The sequence below is a fragment of the Telopea speciosissima genome, chromosome 9 (assembly GCF_018873765.1).
Source record: "Telopea speciosissima isolate NSW1024214 ecotype Mountain lineage chromosome 9, Tspe_v1, whole genome shotgun sequence".
Taxonomy (NCBI): Eukaryota; Viridiplantae; Streptophyta; class Magnoliopsida; order Proteales; family Proteaceae; genus Telopea; species Telopea speciosissima.
Window position 1 is genome coordinate 7,633,062 of NC_057924.1, and position 23,518 is coordinate 7,656,579.

Genomic DNA, 23,518 nt, shown 5'->3' on the forward strand with positions numbered 1-23,518 from the left:
TGATTTTTTACTAGAATGTTGCCAAGTTGAAATCATCTCGAGTGAAAAGCCAAGCATTCACCCTTGTTTAGGTCGATTAATGACTATGAGATATAGTCATTTGTTCTTGTCTTTGAACCTAGAACCAAAACCAAAGTCTAGAATCAGAACCTCAGAATTAGTAGCCAGAGTGTTCCCTCATAATTAGGAGCCAGAGTGTTTCCCCATAATTAGGAGTTAGAGTGTTCCTCCAGAATCAGAATCAGCACCACAGTCAGAATCAATACTAGAACCAGTCAGAATCAGAATTAGAATCAGCACCAGAAATAGTCAGAATCAGAATCAGAATTAGCATCAAAGTCAGAGTCAGCACCAGAACCAGTCAGAATCAGAATTAGAATCAGCATCAAAATCAGGATCAGAATTAGAATTAGAATCAACATCAAAATCAAAATCAGAATTAGAATTAGAATCAGCATCAGAATCAGCATTAGAATCAGAACCAGAATCAGAATCAGCACTCAGAATTAAAAGCTTGGAAATTCTAGGAAGCCAGTAAAACTTCCACGGATTTTTGGAAAATCTCAGCTAAAGTTATTTATTTTTGTCCCTTGGAAATTCTTGGAAGCCAGTAAAACTTCTACGGATTTTCAGAAAATCTCAGCAAAAGTTATTTATTTTTGTCCCTTGGAAATTCTTGGAAGCCAGTAAAACTTCCACGGATTTTCAGAAAATCTGAGCAAAAGTTATTTATTTTTGTCCCTTGGAAATTCTTGGAAGCCAGTAAAACTTCCACGGATTTTCAAAAAATCTGAATAAAAGAATTTATTTTTTGTCCCTTGGAAATTCTTGGAAGCCAGTAAAACTTCCATGGATTTTCAGAAAATCTGAGCAAAAGAATTCATTTATTTTTTCCCTTGGAAATTCTTGGAAGCCAGCAAAACTTCCATGGATTTTCAGAAAATCTCAGCAAAAGAATTTATTTTTTGTCCCTTGAAAATTCTTGGAAGCCAGCAAAATTTCCATGGATTTTCAGAAAATCTAAGCATAAGAATTTTTTTTTTCTTTCCCTTGGAAATTCTTGGAAGCCAGCAAAACTTCCACAGATTTTCAGAAAATCTCAGCAAAAGAATTTATTTATTTATGTTTGCCTTGGGAATTCTTGGAAGCCAGCACACTTCCATGGATTTCCAGAAAATCTCAGCAAAGAACCTTTTCCCTTGGAAATCCCTTGAAGCCAGAGTACTCCCTCAGATTTTCGGAAGCATTTCATTTTTGCCTTTCATTTTGCATGTGCATCCTTAGTTCGATCAATACCAGTGTGTATTAGTTGACTGTGGCAGATTATCGATCACAGTTGCACACGTACTACTTGATTTTGCATGAATTGTCGATCGATTTTTTCGATTTTGGTTTTATCATTCGATTTGCATTTGCATTTGCATTTGCACCTCCGCCATCCCCGAGCAGGATGTCGGCAGAACATGCTCTGAGTGACAAATTATGGTGATTCTTGTCTTTGCCACTCGACCGGTACACAGGTCTCGGTCAAAGAAGGGTATTCTGTAGACATCTAATTTTTGTCACCCTCCCTGACGATGATGACACATGGAGGACCGGTGACCTCTGTCTCAGACACACCAAGAAAAATAAAAGAGAGTGTGTGGGCTTGGCCCATGGAAAAGCCCATGGGTGCCAAGTCCATAAGAGGGTGTCATATGGCATCCAAAAGAAGAAAGAAAAGAGAGAAAGAAGGGTAAAAAAGGAAAAATAATAAAACCCTAACTTATTAAAGGGGGAGGGTAGAAAGGGAAAGTAAAAAGAAGAAATTAAACCTTAAAAATAATGAGAAATTTGTTTAAAGGGGTAAAAGGGTAAAATACCTAAAACCCTAAAAAGAATGAGATATTTGTTTGAAGGGGTATAAGGGTAAAATAACTAAAACCTAAACTTAGGTGAGGGTTTAAAAGGGAAAGAAAGGGAATTTTTAGAGGGGAGCAGCCGTCATTGATGAGGGGAGAGAGAAATCAAAAAAGAAAAGAGAGGAGAGTGAAAACGGGGAACAAGCCGTCTTTATGGGGGGAATTTTCTAAACAGAGAATGGCCCCAGAAAGAGAGGAGAGTCAGTGAGGCAGAGGGAAAAGGGAAAACAGAGAGCAAAAAGAGAGAGGAGAGGGAAGAAAAAACGGATTTCAGAGAAAAGCAAAACAGAGAGGGGTCATCGTCGTTGGGAGAAAAACCACAGAGACCAGGAAAAAAAAAAAGGAAAATGCAGAGAGAATAGGGGAAGGCAGAGAGGAAAAAATGCAGAGAGCAAAGGAGACAGAGAGTGAAAAACGGAGAGAAAAGAGAGATAGAGAGAGGAAGAAGGAAAGAAAAGAAACAGAGAAAGATGGAAGAATCCATCTGAGACAGTGAAGCCCAGACTTCTCTGAGCCGGAGAAGACGCCCAGCCAGTGTGATTCTTCTTCTTCATCTCGATTTTTTTCATTTTTTATTTTCTTCTCTTTTGCTTAAACTCCAGCCATGGTAATCAGCCTTCAGTGGCCGTTGTGACCGAACCCCCACCATCCCATCTCCATCTCCCATTTCCCATTTGATTTCAAAAGGTTCATCCGAATTTTTCCCATTTTATTTCTAATTTGATTGCTGCCAGTGCTGCTACAACAATGGTGAAGCTCATCTTTGATATTTATTTTCTCTTATTCTTTTGTTCCATTTAGTTTTGTGTAACGGGATTGTAATAATTTTATTTTTATTTGATCTGCAATTAAATCCCCTCCCACTATAATCCTTGGTCTGTAATAAATCCCTCCCCCTGTTACTTTGATCGATCATCCATCGAGTTGCTCAGTCCGTGATAAGTCTCCACTGGAATCCATCATACTGCCGTGAGTCCCCAATCTCCTTCTCAGGTAATGGTTTCTATTTCCCATATCTTGCTTTTGTTTATTTCATTCTCCCGTAATGGTTTCTATTTCCCATATCTTGCTTTTGTTTATTTCATTCTCCTGTTATGTTATTATTACTATGTCTAGCATGTGTATTCCCTTGATTTCTATATCCTGCTTGCGTTTCATGTTGTCTGCTTAATTGCTGATGTGAATACCTTGCTATGCTGTCTGCAACTCTATGATATGGATGGTATTGATGCATGATGGAATTTTGTTCTAAATCCGGTGTTTAAAATCAATTCCAACAGTAGATTTTAAGGTTAATGTGTGACCCATTTCAGTTTTGGAGTTCGAAGCATGGTTTATTGGCTGGGATTTGATCTAATATGCTTGCAAACAAACTGTTGAATAGAATTCCTTGGCTTTTAGGTTCCAATTCAAGTGGAGGTTATATCTTTATCTTCATTTAGACCATGAGTGGCAGTTTTGGGCCTGAATCGGATTTAATTATTAACCTTTGGCCCATATTAGGCCGAGACCTTGATCAAAGGGGGAAGGGATTTGGTCGAACCATGAATTACTGTAGGACCGTTTTTGTTTTTCTGGGTTATTTGAAGCCCGTTGTAATGAAAGATCATGGGATGGTTTGATTTTGATTTTGAGTGTGGGCCATATTTCATATTTGGTCCCCTGACCGATGGGCTTGGGCTTAGGGTCCAATTTGAAACCAACATAGGTCATTGGACTTGGTCTCAAGATAGATTCAGTTTGGACATGGGTCCATAGGCCAGGCCCATTTGGCTCGAAGCTCTTCAATGGCTTCCTTTTTATTGAAAAATGTTTTGGTCAAGCAATGGTAACGTGAATTGGACTTCCTAGGGTCCATTTTGATGCTCATTTATTAAAGCAATTGACTTTAGATTTGGATCGGCCCATTGTGAATGGGAATGAGCCTTTTTTAGATAATGGACTATGTGGACCCAATTTAGGCCCATATTGATTTGGAGCCAATTGGTCTTGATTTCAGTATGGGCATTAACCTATCAACCAAGGTTAGATCGAACCTTCTTATAAGACTCAAAGCCTCAACTCCTCAACGGTGTCGACTCGGTTCCTCCTCTTCTTCTCCATCTCCGTTCGGTTGCAGCGGCAACGACTCGGTTCCTCCTCTTCTTCTCCATTTTCGTTCAATTGCAGCGGCAGTTTCCTTAAGGATCCCTCCCTCGCCAACTTTCTCTTGCAGCAATTACATTCGTGTAAGAATCTCTTTCATTTCATTCAAATTGTGCATTTAATTTATATCTGGTTCTCTAAGATGGGGAACGAGGTCTGTGAATCAGAATTTTTTATTCTTTTTTCTCCCTCTTCTTGACTTTCATATAAAAACCTCTTTATTAATTTTTTTTTGCAGTGTAGATCTGCTGCTCCTCTCTGCTGCTACTACTCTAACAGCCTAACAGGCTTGGTTCTCTCTTTTGGAAGGTATAGCCGAAACCCCCTTGTATATCTTCTCTTTTCAGCTCTTGTGTTGCTTGTGAGTTGTGACACCTTAATGTGATAGTTTAATAGATTAGAAAATTGTTTATTATGATATTGTGTACAATTTTTATCTGTGGCTTTTGAATTGAAATCTTCTCTAAGATGGGGAACGTAGTCTGTGAATCAGAATTTTTTATTCGTTTTTTCTCCCTCTTCTTGACTATCATATACAAATTTCTTTATTATTATTTTTTATATGATAATAAAGAGGTCAGGGTCAGGGTCAGGGTCAGGGTCAGGGCCAATAGGCCAAGCCTGGCCCAATCAGGGCCAATCAGGGCGGGCTTGGGCTGGGCTTGGCCCGTCAGGGTCAGGTTCAGGGTCAAGGTTTTTAGGCCCTGAGTCAGGGTCAGGGCGGGTCTGGGCCGAGCTAAGGGGACTCAGGGTTGGGCTAGGGTTTTAAAAAGCCCGATCCAACCCGACCCTGTTGCAGCCCTAGCCCCATCCTTGGCTTCCAAAATTCCAATCCCAAGTCTTTCTTTTTAAGGCTGGACAAATTAGGAAGGGTCCGGATAAGAATCTTCAGAACTCAAACAAAATGTTAGATTTGTTCACGCTGTAAGACTGTTTATCTCATCTTGAATATAATTTCTCTCCAAATTTTTAGCTTTTTGTTTGAAAGAAAGAAAGAAAAACTTTTCTTTTCAGAACCCATTCTTTTCTTCTCTCTGGATGATGATCTGTTCTCAATTTTCAGATCGAGGTTTTCGTTGAGCGTTTCTTAATGGCAAATCTGGTTCGTTTCTTAATGGCAATTCTAGTTTGTTCTCTTGGCAGCTCCATCCCAAGGAGCTCTCATCTTCCTAATCATCTCTTCTCTGTGAATCTCTTTTTTCTTCATCAAAGTACAAGGGTCTGTTCTATATAGGAAGGGAGAGGAAATCAGATGTTGGATGGGGGCGTGAGGAAGATACTGAGACGGCAAGAGAATGGATGGGGTATGGTGTGTGAGTGATATAGAGAAGGAGAGAAAGACTGAGGTTGCAGGTGCTGGAAAGAAGAATCTGTTTTTTTTTTTTAAAGAAAGAAGATGAAGGAAGAACAAAAACATGGAATTGAATATTAAAAAAATAAAGAACAACGACAAAGCACAAGAGTGCGTTTCTAGAGTGGGTTTCCGGTTTTGTATGAACCACATGTCAATTCATTACCGTGCAAGGAGAGTCCTCTCCCTCCTCGTACGAGGAGCTGAGCCGGATTGGGAGTAATAGATCAGGTCTCCGTTTTCTCTGCAACCCAGGAACGAAGCAGGAGTAATAGATCTGGTCTCCGTTTTCTCTGCAACCCAAGAACGAAGGAGGAGAAGTGAAAGGGGACAGGAAGAAGAAAATGGGAGATTGGGGGGGTTGCAGGGGTTGAGGCGGAAGAGGAAGATAGGAGATTTGTGGGGGAGGGAGAATGAATGGGGTGGTTGTAGGGGAAGGGGTGGGGAGCCGATGAGCAGGGAATGGTTGCAGGGAAGAGGGTGAGAAGAAGACGAAGAAGAATAAGAAGAAGAGAGGGGGAGTGGGGCTTGACTTTCTAATAACAAAATCGAATGACGTTTTTACCCCCATTTTTGTGACATATAAGCACATGTTCATTTACATTGAGCGAAAAAATAGAACAAAAATAGCTTTTGGCCAAAACACAAAAATGGATCAAGAGTAGTTTTTGGTTTTTGATTTTTTCAATCTTTTTTAAATAGAAATAAGCTCCATAAACAATACCAAACACAATCAAAAACGTTTTTTAAGGAAAAAATAAAAAATAAAAACTATACCAAAGATAGCCTCATCACCTTTCCCTTGCGTTTCTTAGTCAAAAACATTTAGAGAACCACTTCCCGCGGCTACCACTCTTTCACCGGAGAAATCGCCGGTGGTACTTGCGTCAACAGTCGCCCTCATGTTAGTCTCTCTCTCTGATTTCTGTTATACTTCTTCAGATTTTTCGACTTGCCGTGGAGTTTCTCGGTTAGCACCCCCGTTTGGAAGAATTCTTTATCTATAGAGGTAACTCTCTCTTTCTCTCAATAGATTATCACTGGCCATTGATCTTGCTACTCTTTTTCTCTCCTGCAACCGAGTGGTGGCCCAAGCAAGTCCACTAACAAGCTAGACCAGGTGAATTTTTTTTTTTTAAATAAAACCCATTACACACGCTCAGGGTGGATTTGGCTCCTGTCCAGCCGTGGCGGGAGCTGGACCGTCTAGCACCCCCCTAAGATGTTGCCACCTAGACAGAAGAACATCCAACGGCCTTAATCTATACTACTAGCTTTAACCCATTTGGCTCCCCTTCGTCATCTCTCACCCGATTATAATAACAAACCCGACCCGATGGACTAGAGATTTTGAAACCAACCTCAAAACCCACGCCCCTCTTTTGTCTTCCCCCTTTTTGGTTTCTCCATTTTTTTGCTCTTGAACTTGCGACGAACCTTAGCAACGGCGAACGTCGAACCAGGTAATGTGACTTTGGATCTCCCCTCTTCTTCTCTCTCCTTTTCTCTCTCACTCTCTTTCATTTTCGTTCTGAAACCCTAATCAGGGGAATTTCGTTGTTGGTACAGGGGATTTACTCATCTTATTCAAGGGATTTGAGCACGGCGAGGCTAATCAGGTAACCAGGCTAACCTGGAACTTCGTTTTTGTTCTTTATAATGGGCACTACAGGCTTTTCTCTCTCAATCTCCACCCTTACAGAATGTCTTAGGAATTGGATTTTTAGGCCATTCTGGTAGTTCGAGTCAAGGATATTAAAATTGTCTGGTAGTTCTTCATTTATTTTGGGCCTTTCTTTTAGAAGGGAGTTGGGGGATCATGAGACCGAAAAGGTTGATTTCCCCCAGAAGGTTTTCCCTTTTAAACCCATTTCAAAATTTCCTACTTCCCAGAGAATGTAGTTTTGCCTCTCAGGAAAACAATCCTGACATTATATCTGATTTAATCTGTATGGTTTTGGTAAGCTTCATTACCTCGTTTAGGTGCTCTACTCGACCAAACCCAGAGTAATCCATGAACCAAGTGCATATTTTGGAGCTATCACAAGTACTCAACAAGACCGCTAAACACACCTCTCATGGTGTTGGCAGCTGTAGTTTTCATCCCAACATTCATCAGGTAATGTTGGAGGAACAACTTTGTAAAGGCTCTCTACTATCCTACATTTATCAAACCCACATGAATTCAAAATTTCAAATAGCTTAATCTAGAGTTCCAGGGAAAGCAAAAGAACCTTTGAACACTGCACAACACCTGTAATCTACCATTGTATATGAGGATTAGAGGTAAAGAACTGTGCATCCTCCTCCAGAAAGTAGAACCAATCAATCAAACTGAACATTATTCACCATATTCCCACATCTCTGCTTCTTATGGTTACTATCCAACACAGTGGTCCAGGATGTAAATCACTCATGCTTCCAGAGAGCAACCCTTTTGAATTGAATGAGCCTAAATTTGTTACTAGATATTGTGTACACTTCTTTGGATTGTTCTGTAGGAATCCATCCAAATTCATTCCATCTTAAATTACTGCAATTATCCTCCAGAAGAACTCAAGTTTAAGTTGCCATCACAAGAGGACTGATCTGGTCCCATTTGCAAACTCTTGTCTGTGTAAAGGGTAAACAACTCTGAATTTAAGATATGGCTATCATAGTTCTCATCATCATCTTTCCTGACATTCTTGATTGTGATATTGTTGAAGAACTGACCTAAGTTGAAGCCCCACCCATCTGCATCATCTGGCCAGTCAGGGTCTTCCTCATCCACAACTAGAGGGTAGGCTAGAAGTTTCTCCATTTTCTTTCTCCTTTCTACTGGGTCTTCCTCCTCTTCAACATCGGGGTTCTTGTCGATCACCTCTCTAATTTTCTTTCTTCATTCCCGTCTTTCTTCTTCATCCATTAGTATCGGTTCATCTTCATCATCCTGATCACGGAATTTATCTTCCTTATCTTTCTGCCCACCATCAGAACCAACTTCCTCTTCAATTTTAGAAGCTCTCAACCCCGTTCTCCTCCTACAATTACCCTCCTGCTCATAGGTTACCATAAGTCACAAGAAAAGTAACTAACTATATACAATTAAAAAATTATAAGGATTCACTCCTGGAATGATTTTAAATGTAAAAGAGAGCAACAGAGGCATACCACCAGAGATAAGTTGGAAAACTTTAGAGAGGGTATCGTAGAATTGTTGAATCTCGATGAAGAAACAGAGGAACAAGACATCTGCGTTGGTTTGAAGACAATAATAGCTCCAGCGAATGCAGAAGGAAAGACCGAAATGCACCCTTCTTTTGGAGACGTAAGAAAATGTTGTAATCTCAGTGAAATTTGCAAGGCCATATCTGGAATAACAAATGCATTAACCTATCTGAAAAACTATAAATTAGAAAAGAATAATAGCAAAAATGAAAACCTAGGAACTTCTCTTCCGATTCAACAACTGAAAAGATCCAGAAGCTAGTACATTTTTCTTCTGATTTTATTTAAAAAATCATGCGGCTAGTGGCTACTTATTAGCAGGTGAAGACGGGTTATCAGGTTATAAGGCCATGACTACGAACAAAAGTCGAAAAATCAAAAGAGAAAAGCAGCACGAAATACGGTCTTCTACAGGCGCTGGTGCAAAAAATTTCACTTAATAGATAGCACATGTTTAACAAAAATTCTCTATTAGTAAGAGAGGAGAAGAGCAAACGACAGTACCAATCAATAGATATACGAGTTGCAGAACAGATTCTTCGTGAACTCAATTTTCTTCCAGTTGTTTTGATTGGGCAATGAAATCTTTGTCTGCGTCGTGTTAAAACCCTACTAGAACTCTAAAACCCAAACATAAAAAAGTATGGTTCGAGGAGCAAAGAGGACTGAAAGTTAGAACTTACAAGCTTTCAATTTTCCTACTGGGATAGACCCGGTCTGTTCCAGCTTGGGGCCCTAGGTTTTAAGAATCGTGAATCGGCCGTGACCGATCCTGATTTCCACCGATACGTTCGACTGACACCCAAAAATCCTAAAAACCTTATTTATCTTTGGATCTGAGGACTAATTCTAAGTAGGGATGTAAATGGATGGGATTTGGCTCGGATATGGATACGAGTCCAGATGTGATAAGATCCGGATATTTCTTGGCTGAATATGGATACCTTTAAATGGATTTGGATGCGGATCGATACATCTCTCTGTCTTGTGTAGCCTGGACCTTCCTCCCCTTAACGGATACAATTTAATCTCAATACATATCTCGTAGATCATGATTCTCTTTTTCTCATATTCTAGAACCTGTTGAATCTTCAAAACCTTGAAGATAATTATTTATTTAATTTTTTATTATTAAGTATTCAGATTTTCTTTCGAACGGATTTTTATTTGAGTAATCAGATTTTTTTTCTTCTGGAGATCTCTAAACGAATACCGATGTGCCTAAACCTATTCATGATTCTTAAAACCTAGGGCCCCAGGCTGGAACAGACCGGGCCTATCCCGGTAGGAAAATTGAAAGCTTGTAAGTTCTAACTTTCAGTCCTCTCTGCTCCTCTAAGCATACTTTTTTATGTTTGGGTTTTAGAGTTCTAGTAGGGTTTTAACACGACGCAGACAAAGATTTCATTTCCCAATCAAAACAACTGGAGGAAAATTGAGTTCACGAAGAATCTGTTCTGCAACTCGTATATCTATTGATTGGTACTATCGTTTGCTCTTCTCCTCTCTTACTAATAGAGAATTTCTGTTAAACATGTGCTATCTATTAAGTGAAATTTTTTGCACCAACGCCTGTAGAATACCGTATTTCATGCTGCTTTTCTCTTTTGATTTTTTGACTTTTGTTCGTAGTCATGGCCTTATAACCTGATAACCCGTCTTCACCTGCTAATAAGTAGCCACTAGCCGCATGATTTTTTAAATAAAATCAGAAGAAAAATGTACTAGCTTCTGGATCTTTTCAATTGTTGAATCGGAAGAGAAGTTCCAAGGTTTTCATTTTTTCTATTATTCTTTTCTAATTTATAGTTTTACAGTCAGGTTAATGCATTTGTTATTCCAGATATGGCCTTGCAAATTTCACTGAGATTACAACATTTTCTTACGTCTCCAAAAGAAGGGTGCATTTCTGTCTTTCCTTCTGCATTCGCTGGAGCTGTTATTGTCTTCAAACCAACGCAGATGTCTTGTTCCTCTGTTTCTTCATCGAGATTCAACAATTCTACGATACCCTCTCTAAAGTTTTCCAACTTACCTCTGGTGGTATGCCTCTGTTGCTCTCTTTTACATTTAAAATCATTCCAGGAGTGAATCCTTATAATTTTGAATTGTATATAGTTAGTTACTTTTCTTGTAACTTATGGTAACTTCTGAGCAGGAGGGTAATTGTAGGAGGAGAACGGGGTTGAGAGCTTCTAAAATTGAAGAGAAAGTTGGTTCTGATGGTGGGAAGAAAGATAAGGAAGATAAATTCCGTGATCAGGATGATGAAGATGAACCGATACTAATGGATGAAGAAGAAAGACGGGAATGGAGAAAGAAAATTAGGGAGGTGATCGACAAGAACCCCGATGTTGAAGAGGAGGAAGACCCAGTAGAAAGGAGAAAGAAAATGGAGAAACTTCTAGCCGATTACCCTCTAGTTGTGGATGAGGAAGACCCTGACTGGCCAGATGATGCAGATGGGTGGGGCTTCAACTTAGGTCAGTTCTTCAACAATATCACAATCAAGAATGTCAGGAAAGATGATGATGAGAACTATGATAGCGACAAAGAATTGGTTTGGCAAGATGATAATTACATTCGTCCAATAAAAGACATTACCACTAAGGAATGGGAAGAAACTGTATTCAAGGACATCAGTCCTCTGGTCGTTCTGGTGCACAATCGATATAAAAGGTTTGTCTTCCACTTGTTCATCTACTGATGGTTCATATGTTCTTTCCATATTTGAACTAAATTACTGAATCCGGTTCCCTTCTCACATTGAAAAAATAAAAAATAAAGAATATGAAGACCTCTGCTGAAGATGACATGGAAAGTCTTGTCTCTAATTAAAGAGAAAGCAGGTATATTCTCTTTTTGGCAAAATGTGGATGCTGAATATAGCAAAAAGATTAACGACCTTCATTCAAACCTATATTTCCGGCCTGATTTTGGCTAAAAAATGGTCATTGATTTGCCTGTTCCAATCATCTTCTCTTTGATCAGATGACCCTGGCTAAGTGCACAGATCTGTGATGCAGGTTCTTATTTCACGGTATCTATGGTGGGCTTCTCTCAATGTCCTTATGATTTCAAGCTTCGTTTAGTATTTCTCATTTCCATGCAATATACAGTCATTCACTGATGAGATCTTCATTGAAACTTTTTTGGGGTTTTCAAAAAGCTGCGTCCTCTTTTCTTTTTCCCCCATACTTTTTCTTCCATCGTTTTGATGAAGTTGAGACTTGAGACAAGTTCAAGAATTTCAAATATTTCACTCAACCTTGGAGTTTTAACAATCTTTTCAGCATCATATACAACGGCTTTTAAAATCATAGAGATCTTCTAAAAACCATTACATTGTTTCTATGTATGTATTTTAAGTCCGACTATTTGTCATTTGGCGAGAGAAATTTGAAATATATATTTTTTTTAAACCCTTAAGTAGAAAGCTTTTCAGAAACACCCTTACATTGTCGATGTCTTTAATTCAATTAGAAAATTTAGCACTGAGCTCTAAAATTTATTAGAACTGAAAATAAAGGTCCACTTTTTTGGTAAATCAGTAATGTGTGTGTTTTCCTGCCCTGGAAAATCTACAGAGCTTTGAGGAACACCTTCATGTAGTTCACATGCCTGCCTTTATGATATTTTCTGAATTCACCATGGTTCTCACGACTTATTTGTCTTGTTGGTCAGGGATGGACTATAGAAGTTAATTCCCATGATGAATTATTTTTACAAGTTTCATGATGCAATTCATAGTTGTCAAGGCAGCGCCTAGGTGACCCTTTTGGCATCCAGGTGCTTACTGTCGCCTTGGTTGCCTAGACGGGTGTTTTGGTTGCCTTGTTGGTTTTTCCTTGCGTCCAGGTCCTCTCCAACGCCTTGGTTCGCCTAGCTGCCATGACAACTATGATTCAGTTGCATTAGACATTAATCCCCTATGCATGCCTATATGTAACTAAGAAGGCCCCAAATAGTGGTTAAATCCAATGGGCTGAAATTAAGCTTTGTGCCTTTTATTATCTTTGGTTTCATTAGAATGGGCCTAATTCATAAGCTCATAACGTGGGGGTAAAGTTGGCACACAAAATTAGTGTCTTAAGTGTTTGAATTATATTATGATATTTAATAGCTTTTAAGAGTTCTGTTTTGAGTCTATTTACTTTTAAGTCAGTATAAGAGGGTGATTAGGAGTCCTTTAATGAGTCAATTTAGGAATTTTAGGAGGTCTTTATATGTTAATACACTCATCAATTAAGCATGATTTGAGTAAATAATCGAGTTTTTTTTTTTTTTTTTTTTTTTCATAAAGAGTTTTAGAGTGGTTGACCTTGGCATATGGGATTGATTTCTTCTCTTGTCTACTCTTCTTTTCTTCTCCATTGATTACAAGGTTAGTGTCTGCAATTCTCTTCTCTCTTCATATCATTTTCTAGTTCTGATTCTGTTCTTAGCTTAAAAATCTTTTTTATTTTGGTTTCTTGAATTCCTACTCCATATAGGAATTTTTTGAAACTTCAAATCTAACCAAGGGATTTTAATTCTGCTTCCCTGCTTAGCAATTGGTTTCTATTCTGAAGTATCGTACAGTGGTTTCAAAATTCTATCTTTTTAACAAATTTCTGTTTTTCAATTTCAAGTCTTATCAACCTGATTTTCAAGTTCTATTTTCATTTTCTGATAATCAGTATAACTGTTATGTTGTGGTGAAAGCCTGAAATTGATTTCGAAATTGGAATTTCTGAAATCTCCATCGATTCTCAGATTTGAAAATTCCTGCGCTAAGTAGGAAACTTCAGATCCTAAGAAGCCGACTATTGGATCAACCTGAGATTTTAGTATTCTATTCTTCCCCATTAAATATACCTTCGACCAGAGTTTGGGGACCTAACAGAGTTGCTGATTTGAATTTATTGAAATTCTTCCTAATCTGGTTTCTAAGCCATTACTGCAATTCTGGTTTTTTCAAAGGGATTTCTGAATTCCCAAGCCTTGGGAGATTTAGAACCCCATTATTTCAATTGCTTCCAGATTTACCAAGATGTCACTGTTTCTGGATTAAATTTTTTTGATTGTTCTCTTTCTTCTCCTTCTTGAATTACCACTATGTTAGTCATCTTCACATAATCTACACATCTCAATTCTCAGGAGGGTAAGCTCTCTCTGTCGTTCTAAGTTTGAGGTGCGACACCTACTCCAAAAGGGTAGTGAATTGTCCTAATGCTGATTTCGGACTGCATCCTAAAGTACTTTTTTTTATTTTTTATATCAAGATGATTGTACTAACCATAACTCTATCCAAATCAGTGATAACAGGAAAACTCTCTGATCAGCTGAGAGGGAGGGTGGGGGAGATGAGTTACTAGATGTCGTGCATTTAGAGTTTCAGGACCTATACATGAATAGGTCCCACTGCTAAAGATGATACAGAAAATAATCAGTGAAATTAGATGATTTTCAACCATGTGATGTAGATGCAACTCCTTAGAACTTTTTGAAACTCAGTCGTCCAAGTTGGAGTGATCTGTTTGGGCTGCATTTTGTTCTATATGATCTTTTAGATGGGACCCACTTAACACTGGAACCCAAAAAACTCAAACCTTCAAGCACATTGCGTATTATATAGCCCCCAGAATTAATGTAGAATGGTCTTGGTATATATCCAGACCTAGTACTTTGCCATAACAAATCATACTTGAATTAGGTCAATAGTTTATTAACACCGTAAGTATTTGTACTGAAAGTTCTGATCGATGCATCTTAGACCCCGGGAGAATGAAACAGTGCGGGGCGAATTGGAGAAAGCAGTCCACGTCTTTTGGAACTCCAGGCTGCCTTCACCAAGGGTTAGTGAGGCCATTTCATCATCTGTTCTGTGGCTGCCTCTTTTTATGAACATATCTCTTTTCTAACATTGTCATGTTGTATGCAACAGTGTATTGCAGTTGATGCTGTTGTTGAACTTGATCTGGTCTCTGCTTTGAAAGTCTCTGATTTTCCTGAGATTATCTTCACTAAAGCTGGGAAGATATTATATCGTGAGAAAGGTATTTGTCTATTAATGCAATCACTGTAATTTTTGGCACTACCTTTGCTTAATTTTGTTTCTTGCCATGGTTTTATGTTCAGCAATTCGAACAGCAGATGATTTGTCGAGGATAATGGCATTCTTCTACTATGGAGCAGCCAAGCCACCATGCTTGAGTAATTTTGGGGGAAGTCAAGAAGTTATTCCCTCTGTACCAAGCAACAAGGAATGCTGAACCAAGCAAAATGTTGTTGTGCATACTAAGCCCTAATTGTATATTGTTGCCTAAACAGAACAGATGAAAAAAGTTGTGACGGAATGTGAGTATTCTCTGCGACAAAATGTAAATCAGTAGATGTGTGATGCAGATTTAAACAGGACCCTAGGATGGTCTATAGATTTTGAAACAAACTCTCCCACGCCCCTCTTTCGTCTTCCCCCCTTTCTGGTTTCTCATTGGTTGGTTTTTTTCCTTGCGTGTATTTACTAACTCTTCTCACGTACATCAACCTTTATTTGTAGAACTATAAACCAGTGTCTGTGTCACTGTGGAGCAAAGAAAGGAATCGAATTACTACCATTGCTGATAAAAGAAGCAAGCTTAGTTACAGTACGTGTAAGAACACTATCGATCCAAACAAGAAAAACATCCCCCAATTTCCCTCTTTTTTCGTACAAAGAAGATCCAAAAGAAGAACACCTAGCCTCATCTGCAACCTCTCTCCTCCATTGTCCTCTCAACCTTAAAAAAAAATGTGCGAAACTAGAAATTTTTATCTATGGCTCATCCAAGTTGTACTCCTCACAGTAATCCTTTTCCTTCTTCTATGGTTTCTCTTACCACCCAGAAGCCCAAAATACACCATTAATGACTTCTATGTTCCAGCCTTCAATGAAGCCATGAACACCACCACCACCACTAAAGAGATCTCGATTCGTAACACAACCATCATCTTTCATCTGGAAATTGAGAATCCAAACGAAGATAATACTATTTCTAGTGATGCAATAAAGGTAACATTGTTCTATGGTAATGATAGTCTTGGTGAAACCATATTTAATCAAATTGTTTCTTTAAACAAAGGGTCTATTATAGAGAATGGAATTGTGAATGGTGATCGACAATTACTTCAGAAAGCAGTTTCAGGGGTTGTTCGGAACCGGATGACGACGAAGACGAAAACCGCGGCGGCCACAGCTGATTTAAGAATGGATTTGGTTACTGGAGTTAAGTATAAAATGTGGTTTTGGAAGAGCAAGCATCATGGGGTTAACATGGAAGGTAAGGTTCCAGTTGGTAAAGATGGAAAGATATCAGCTAAGAACAAGAAACTAAGGCTTCATCGTTCTCCCAAGAAACACAAGTAATCAGTGTTCTTCATTAAGTAATTACTTTTTTATATTTGTAATTAGATCAGGTATGAAGAGTAAGAGAGAGATCAGATGGGATTAAAACTAGTTTTTGATGTGCTTCATATATTGGGTTTTTTTTTTCCCAAGATTTATTATGATTTTTTCAGTAAATAATTATTTGATTGCCATTGGAATCTAATCATAATTTCTTACTAAATGGTAGACATAGAGGAGTTCATGTGATAGAGGACTTCACGTCTATCTATCTATCAAGATTGAAACTGATATGATGCACTAGTAAATTTTCTTCTTTTTCTTTTTAAAGGGGACAAACCCCCATTTTCATGATGGGCTGATGTTCTCTGTGCTGCAACGCAGCCTGCGCCCAGACACATGGGCCTGCTATTCTAGGGGCAGGATGATCATGTTGCTCACACCCGTGTGTCTAGGTGCAGCCTGCACACCCGGCACAGAAAACATTCTCCCTTCTGTTGAATGATGACAATGTTTTTGAAACCGGATTGAATATCGAATTGAGAAAGGGCTTGATCAAACCAATCAGAGAACTATAATTTAAATATGGGAAAAAAAACTTTGTCCAGGAGTGTGGCCTACGCTAGCACTCTCATGAGTCTATCTCTCTCCTCCCCATATGAAAAGACACCTCGGCCCCCCTTGTTTTGAGGAAGAGAGAGATAGACACATGGGAGTGCTGACGTAGACCGCACTCTCAGACGGAAAACTACTTCTCTTAAAATATTTAAAATGTGTTGAAACAAATCCTATCAAGGACCCATAGGCCACTAGAGGCTGGCATCCCAACTCCCAACTCAAGGAAGGGTGGCCAGGGGTAGGGGTACAGGGGATTAAAATCCTCTGTAGTGCACCCAATCTGGTGGTGCACTGGTGTGGCCTTGTGAGCTCGACACATGGATGATGCGACATCCAATGGTGTGAGCTCATTTGCACTTCATTTTTTTTTCCTTCTTGAACTTAACACCGTTGGATATCACATCATCCACATGTCGAGCTTGTAAGATCGCACCGCATTGCACCGCTAGATCGGTACATTGCAAAGGATTTTTTTCGTAGCAGCAACCAATACTCCAAGAGGTACTTCCCCTACCCGCATGACATAGCACACTTATTGGTGAGATATATCACATAGCACTTTGCTTAATTCTTTTTTATGAGGCAACACATCAAGCTGAACCATCCAGTTTTTGAGAACCGGCCAATTTTATGTAAACCAAGCAGTTTGATTCCGATTTTGGGGAGTCTTGTTTATAAAATAACCAAAAATAGTTGTGATTAATGTGTAACTTGCTTAATTTCTTTCTTAATCTATTGGCAAAAGGAGTCGCAATTCCGCATTGAAGTGCGCTGTACGGTAGTGACGTAGAGAATCTAAGATAGGGTTATGTCATCTCTCTACTCTGTGGGTCCTGACTCCTGTCGGAGACTGGGAGTGGGACATTATAGTGGAGTAGAAGAGACAAATCCATGAGTTCGGATCGGTGAATCGGGTAAAACAGTAAAGAACGTTTACTAATCGGATCGGTGAATTTGGATTGGAATTCGCAGTGATCAATCCCCATTTCCATCGATCCGATACAATCAATTCATATAAGAAAACCTAGAAATTCCTCAATTTGGATCCTCTAGTATCGAGGTGCCCGATAGAATCTTATTGTCAAGATATAGTAAGACAAAAAATGACCATCTTACCTTTTATCAAAAAAAAATTGACTATCTTAACCTTGCTCGAAATTCCTTGTTTTGAAGCTGAGGACCAATTTTATGGTTCTAGAACATCAATCCAATCGATTACAATCCGAATTGCCATTCACCGATTCCGTCCTCAATTCCGCGTTTTAAAACCTTGATAGAAACCTGACTCGTATTTATCATTGCAACCACACCATCTATAAGCATGGACCCCATCAATAATCGATTCAGGAACAGGACATATTCGTTATTGTTGAAAAAAAAGAATTCCTCCACCAGCGGAGAAATGTCAAAAGTAGGGAAAAAGAATTCTGTCCCCTACGCCAGTACTTTCTTGAGTTGATGTGTTACAGAAGAAAAAAGGAATTAACTTTATCAATAAATAAAATGAAAAAAAAAAAAATAGGAACAGAAATTCCTGCTCACCTTTCCTTTCTCGAGCTTCTTCCTCACTTTGACACCTTTCCTTTCTCTCACTCAAAGTAAAAATTCTCTCACTCTGCTTCTTTCTTCTCCGATTTCTTCTCTTCCTTTCCATTTTGATTAATTTCTGTAGTTTTTTTTCTTCTTAAACATACAAATCAATGTCGGAGTCTATGAGCTGCTGCAAGTGTTGCCTGAGCTTCATTTTCTCAGTGGGACTCACCGCTCTCTTCTTGTGGCTTAGCTTGCGTCCTTCCCCACCCACCTTCTCCATCCAAAACTTTTATGTCCCTGCCCTAAACACCACCACCACCGGCGGCGGCACCACCGTAGCCATCGATTTCATAATCGACAACTCCAACAAGTTCAAGGGAATTTACTACGATGACCTAAACATCACTCTTTATTACGCCCCAAACCTAAACAGCTTCCCCGTTGGAAACGGTTCCATTACGGGGTTCTATCAGGGACATAAGAAGAAGGCCAACAAGAAGACAACCCTTCAGGAAGTGAAGATTCCTTGGGCAGCGGCGGTGAAGACGGTTTCGTCGAACGGAACGGTGAGTTTTAGGGTGGATTTGGCGACGAAAGTGAGGTATAAGATCGTTAGTCGGAAGACCAGACGACACAAGATTAAGGTACAGGGTGATGTCAGTGTCGACAAGCAGGGAAAGAAAACCCACAAGAAATCGATTAAGCTGAAATCTGCCGCGCACGGCGGCGGCCGGCACTGCTTTTATAGGGTTATGGCTTCTCTCTTTGTTTTGTTTATTTCGGATTCTTTTGGTGTACGATAGTATTTACCACTCTCCATGGAGACTGTTTGGTTTTCATTTCTTATTTATATTTTTACTTTCATTTTTTTAATTCAAAAAAGAAAGTTCCATGAAGAAGATGGTAAGTTCTTCCTCTAATCATGGAGTTTTAACAAAGCTGCAAGCCTGCAACAATGGATAGTGTGGAAATGAATCGCTCAACACAGAATTTTTTTTTTTAACTTACTTTGCAGAGTAAGATGGACATGGATTTTGGTTCGTTTGTGTTCTCTTGTAATCTTCAGCTGTAGAGTAATAAGATTTCAGATTTCAGATTTCAGATTTGAGGTGAAAACATTTCCATGGTAGTAACTACTAATTGAACAAATTTGATTCACCAAACCCAAATTAAATAAAAATAGGGAGAAATAATAGAGTTGAAAAGAGAGATTTTATAAAGAAAGAACATGAATCTGACGACTTTAATAATTGTTCTCTTTTTCTTTTCGCTTTTCTTTTCTTTTGGTCGCTGCGCATGTTCCTAACCAACAAGAGGAAGTCATCCGAAATTCCTAATTAAGTCATGGGAGTAGACTCCCACAGCGCGGGGGCAATTCAGACCCTCCACTGCGCGGCTGCCCCAAGGGCCTGTGCAGTGCAAACACAAGGCAGTGCGCCTAGCCCATGTTGGGGTAAGGCGATCATTGCGCATCACCTTGTGTCTGTGCAGTACAGGCCGCTGGGGGTAGCCGCACCATAGAAGATCTGGATTCGCACGGGTGCAAAGATGTGGGATTTATGGTGTGATGTGAGAGGGCACGTGTAAGAAAATTTTTCTTAAACTAAAACCATAAGGGTAAAAGAGATTACAGATATCAGAACGAAGCCAAGGAGAGACAAAATGAGGACAAGAGTTTTCCCACAACTGATTTGATTGAGAAGAAGCTCCATATCCCGCTACTGCAATCACCATGAAATTCCCTTTGTGAAGGGTAAGGCCGTAAGGGTCTCAAATGGTCTGTTATCGGTTAAATGGTTCGATTCGATTTAAACCATTTAATTAAACGGTCTCAATTTTGAAATCATAAGCTATCAATTTATTAGACGGTTTCATGATTTCGATTTTAAATGGTTTCGATCGGTTTCAGTAAACAGTTTTTGTTTGATTTTGGTACATTTATGTATATTTAGGAGTGTTAAACGGTTTATTCGGTTAGACGGTCCTGTACAGTTTAAACTGTTTAATTAAACGGTCTCAAGTTTGAAACCATAATTGAACCCTTTCTTTGCAAGAAGAGCCTGATTCATTAGTTCAGACAGCTTGATATTAAGTCCTCCACATCTTTTTAGCTGACAAATCGTGCTCCAACATATAGTACAAGAGCTAGCCCCACCTTCTTTTGCCCACAAAAACATTCTGCTGGAACTGGAATGAAATCTTCCCTTAGATTAATTTTCCAATCCACTTACCACATAACAAAAAGAAGTGCTCATTCAAAAACAAAAATTGTATTCATTGGAAACCCAGCCCATGAATCAGCACAATGGGCCGAGGCACAAACCCATTATTTATCCATTAAGAGCAAATGCTAAGCTCATTGTATAAAGATTTAAGGCCCAACCCAATTCAAAAACTGGCCCAATGAATTATGATTCTCCTACACCTGTACGGCGGCTATATCCCAAAGTAACCTCAACGGTTCAACCTCACCTCCTCTAACTGAAGACTCACAAAACCCTAATCTTATTGACGAACAGAAACTCTATAAATAAAGACCGATCCTTCTTCTTCCATATCTGTTCTGTTCTACGTCTCTGCGGCTATTATTTGTTATTCCAGAGCTTTTTATTTTCCAGGTTTTTCTTTCTCTTCTGATGGATTTTTTTTTTGTTCTCTCGTTCTTGAGATCTTTCATCTTTTTTTGTCTTCTTCTTTTTGATTAACCCTTCACCATCTGCGTTTTTCCTCTCTGTGTTTGTGTTCAAATTTGTATTTTTTAGTATATCTGTGCGGTGATGAAGCTATTGTGGACTAGAGTTTCTGATCTGGGCATTGCCCTGAATCTGAAGACAAACCCTTGGCTGTCTGAGCAATCTCTTTTTCCATCTCCTCCGTATCTGTTTGTGCCCTAATCTTATCTATTCTATAAACCCACCAGCTCTAACAGTTGATGATATTTACCTGAATTTATATATATATTTTTTTTGGTTAAAAGGAAAGGAATTGCGCCCATTACCAATTCTGGGGGAGAAAAATGTTCCTCTTGGTATAATGGCTTGGGCGCTAGATCCAAATTGTGGCTATCCTGATCTTTGGCTTTATTTTCCATGCCATTTGATCGTGGAAACACCTCATACATTTTGAACATTGTGAATACTGATGACTAGTTCACCGCCCAATTGGGAGAAGAAAATAAGAAATCCACAAAACAAGTTCCCAACTTTTCATAACTTGGGCTAGTGACGAGATTGAGATAGGGATAGCCCTAAAATCTTTTTCTGTCACAATATACTACAAGCAGAATTCGTAATCCACCTCCATGGATTCTGATTTGGTTACAGAAATCAACTTGAACCCTAAAAATCAGTAATCAATCAGAATAATCATGAATCCTTAAAAAACTGATTTTTTTAAAATAGAGATTGATTAGAAACAAGAATACTTGGATATAATTGTTACAAATCAGAGCCAATACAGATAAAAAAAAAAAAAAAAAAAGGACCTAGTGCCGGAGAGGGCAGGAAAGAGGCCGGCGAGCTGAGTTTCGAGAATTGGAGGTGCAGTGACAAGCCGTTTTGTGAAATCTTAACCGACCCACTATGGAAATCATCTGGGTTTCGTGAATATCCAAATCCCTTGCCAAAACCGAGCTTTTCTCTTGGCCTCTTCTGCTAGGGTTTTTTAGAAGATGGATTGGTCTCTCTTTCTCTCTCTCAATGTTTATTTGGTATTAAAATAAAAACCAGATGAAGAGATCGATTGGATTTAATTTCTCACGACGGTCATCTGAGACACTACTGTGTCAATATTGATGTATAATCCAATGTATTCTGATGGCTTTTCTCATCTCTTGAATTTGTATTTTATTTTTCTTTTTTTTCGGAATTTTACGAGTGAGTATAATGATGATGATCTTCAATCTACCGATGCTTTCATGATTGGATAAAATCCTCCTACTCATTCTGAATATTCACTCACTCAACATATAGTTAATGGTGCTATGGTTTGGTCCTTAGTTTTTTTTTTTTTCTTTCTGTTTGGATTTCAAGTAATCATATTTTCAATTCAGTACAATGAGGAGAAATTGAACTCGAAGCATGAGCTTGAAAGATCCATGATATTGTCAAAAGCAATTTAGTCCTTTTCATTCCGAGTGCCACTCTTTGTATTTTTTTTCACATTTTCATGGTGAAAAATAATCCCTTTTTTCTCATCGATTTTTCCCCTTTTTGTTGCAATTTTCTCCTAATCAAATTGAAGCCCTAAAAAAACAATCCAACAATCTCTGTTCTAATCAAATTGAAGCCCTAAAAACGGCTTGTAATTCCATTATTGCTGCTGGCTACAACCTTCTCGAAATTCTGTTGCTTTGCTAATTCAATTCCCAGCTCTAATCTCCACTTTTGTGGCCTCATTCAGCTGGAGTTTTAATTGCATAAGAGGTCAGGAAAAAACTTGGATTTCATTAGAGAGTTGGGTATTCACGAAACCCATTTGATTTCTGTAGTGGGGCGGGTAAGATCTCAAAACGGGTTGTGATTTTGTGAAATGAGTCTGCACATTTGAAAGGGTTAAATATGCATACCCCTTAAAATGCATTCAATATTCTTCATACCCCCTAAGATTCTGACAAGTCCATACGCATCCCCTGAAAATTTCACATATCATCTCTATTTTTCCACTTAAAGTCATTTAAGTCCACATTAAGTGTTAAATACTAAATAATGACCAAACTACCTTTTCTTCTATCTTTTCTAAAAATTTGAAAAGACCTAATTGCCTTGACCTATTTGCTAACATTTGAAAAGATCAAAATGCCCTCATCTTCCCCAAATTATCTTTTTTGGTCTTTTCAAATTTTAGCAAATAGGTCAAGGTAATTAGGTCTTTTCAAATTTTAGAAAAAATAAAAAGGATCGAAGAAAGGATAGTTTGGTTATTTTTAACATTTAATGCATGGTGTGAACTTAAATGGCTTCAGGTGGAAAAATAGGGGTGGTACAAGGTATTTTCAGGGGTGCGTGTGGACTTTGTCAAAACTTTAAAAAATATTGGGTGCATTTTAGGGGCTATGCCTATTTAACCTCGTTTGAAACTATGTGCAACAATCTTCAACTCTACGATTTGTAGTTGTCATGTGGCACTCAACGGAGGCCACACCGCCATTGCAATGCCAAATCTTGTATTATTGAGGACTTTTATCCTTGTGAACCCTAGGATGGTGGGTGAACCGTCTTTTATGGGTCGAGGGGAAAAGTGAACTGTCCTGATTCAAAAAAATATGTAAAAATAAAATTTAAACCCATATCATAGCACGGATATCATAGTCAGTGAATTTGTCCTTCCAACCTTCAGAGATTGGATTCTCAGTTCATCCTCGCACCCAAACTTATCATAAAGATCACATAATAG

General features: G+C 38.7%; 4 protein-coding genes and 4 non-coding genes across 10 annotated transcripts; 7 read left to right on the forward strand and 1 right to left on the reverse strand.

Moving 5' to 3' along the window:
• Positions 1-8,078: 8,078 nt before the first annotated feature.
• On the reverse strand, positions 8,079-9,133 carry LOC122640639. Of its 3 annotated transcripts, none has more exons than XM_043833855.1 (3): positions 9,112-9,133; positions 8,551-8,776; positions 8,079-8,434 (listed from the first exon to the last, which is right to left on the reverse strand). In XM_043833855.1, the coding sequence occupies exons 2-3, from the start codon at positions 8,746-8,748 to the stop codon at positions 8,279-8,281; spliced, it is 354 nt and encodes a 117-aa protein (XP_043689790.1). In that variant the 5' UTR covers positions 8,749-8,776; positions 9,112-9,133; the 3' UTR covers positions 8,079-8,278. The 3 variants fall into 3 exon arrangements, with proteins under 3 accessions (XP_043689790.1, XP_043689789.1, XP_043689791.1); XM_043833854.1 differs by having other exon boundaries at positions 8,551-8,772; positions 9,112-9,131; XM_043833856.1 differs by lacking the exon at positions 9,112-9,133 and having other exon boundaries at positions 8,551-8,784.
• A 937-nt stretch (positions 9,134-10,070) lies between these two features.
• Positions 10,071-14,867, forward strand: LOC122641084 (thioredoxin-like fold domain-containing protein MRL7L, chloroplastic). Its single transcript, XM_043834402.1, has 6 exons — positions 10,071-10,089; positions 10,425-10,650; positions 10,766-11,286; positions 14,363-14,444; positions 14,534-14,645; positions 14,728-14,867. Exons 2-6 carry the CDS (start codon positions 10,453-10,455, stop codon positions 14,859-14,861), a joined length of 1,047 nt encoding a protein of 348 aa, XP_043690337.1. The 5' UTR covers positions 10,071-10,089; positions 10,425-10,452; the 3' UTR covers positions 14,862-14,867.
• A 473-nt stretch (positions 14,868-15,340) lies between these two features.
• Positions 15,341-16,001, forward strand: LOC122640625. The gene has a single exon (XM_043833839.1). It carries the CDS (start codon positions 15,380-15,382, stop codon positions 15,992-15,994), a length of 615 nt encoding a protein of 204 aa, XP_043689774.1. The 5' UTR covers positions 15,341-15,379; the 3' UTR covers positions 15,995-16,001.
• A 2,258-nt stretch (positions 16,002-18,259) lies between these two features.
• LOC122640341 (protein NDR1-like) lies at positions 18,260-18,927 on the forward strand. The gene has a single exon (XM_043833501.1). The coding sequence runs from the start codon at positions 18,292-18,294 to the stop codon at positions 18,925-18,927; it is 636 nt and encodes a 211-aa protein (XP_043689436.1). The 5' UTR covers positions 18,260-18,291.
• A 1,962-nt stretch (positions 18,928-20,889) lies between these two features.
• On the forward strand, positions 20,890-20,980 carry LOC122641230. Its single transcript, XR_006329876.1, has one exon. It is a non-coding gene; the product is annotated as a small nucleolar RNA Z157/R69/R10 (small nucleolar RNA).
• A 140-nt stretch (positions 20,981-21,120) lies between these two features.
• On the forward strand, positions 21,121-21,247 carry LOC122641174. Its single transcript, XR_006329824.1, has one exon. It is a non-coding gene; the product is annotated as a small nucleolar RNA snoR80 (small nucleolar RNA).
• Positions 21,248-21,845: 598 nt separating this feature from the next.
• Positions 21,846-21,945, forward strand: LOC122641229. Its single transcript, XR_006329875.1, has one exon. It is a non-coding gene; the product is annotated as a small nucleolar RNA Z161/Z228 (small nucleolar RNA).
• A 58-nt stretch (positions 21,946-22,003) lies between these two features.
• On the forward strand, positions 22,004-22,072 carry LOC122641224. The gene has a single exon (XR_006329871.1). It is a non-coding gene; the product is annotated as a small nucleolar RNA Z105 (small nucleolar RNA).
• Positions 22,073-23,518: the final 1,446 nt, after the last annotated feature.

Bases quoted from the DNA above. Each gene is read 5' to 3' on its own strand.
- LOC122640639 (XM_043833855.1), bottom strand. From the start codon at position 8,748: ATGGCCTTGCAAATTTCACTGAGATTACAACATTTTCTTACGTCTCCA. The intron at 8,435-8,550 runs GTATGCCTCTGT...ACCTATGAGCAG, and splicing joins TTTCCAACTTATCTCTGGTG to GAGGGTAATTGTAGGAGGAG.
- LOC122641084 (XM_043834402.1), top strand. From the start codon at position 10,453: ATGGCCTTGCAAATTTCACTGAGATTACAACATTTTCTTACGTCTCCA. The intron at 11,287-14,362 runs GTTTGTCTTCCA...GATGCATCTTAG, and splicing joins GTGCACAATCGATATAAAAG to ACCCCGGGAGAATGAAACAG. The intron at 14,445-14,533 runs GTTAGTGAGGCC...TGTATGCAACAG, and splicing joins CCAGGCTGCCTTCACCAAGG to TGTATTGCAGTTGATGCTGT.
- LOC122640625 (XM_043833839.1), top strand. From the start codon at position 15,380: ATGTGCGAAACTAGAAATTTTTATCTATGGCTCATCCAAGTTGTACTC.
- LOC122640341 (XM_043833501.1), top strand. From the start codon at position 18,292: ATGTCGGAGTCTATGAGCTGCTGCAAGTGTTGCCTGAGCTTCATTTTC.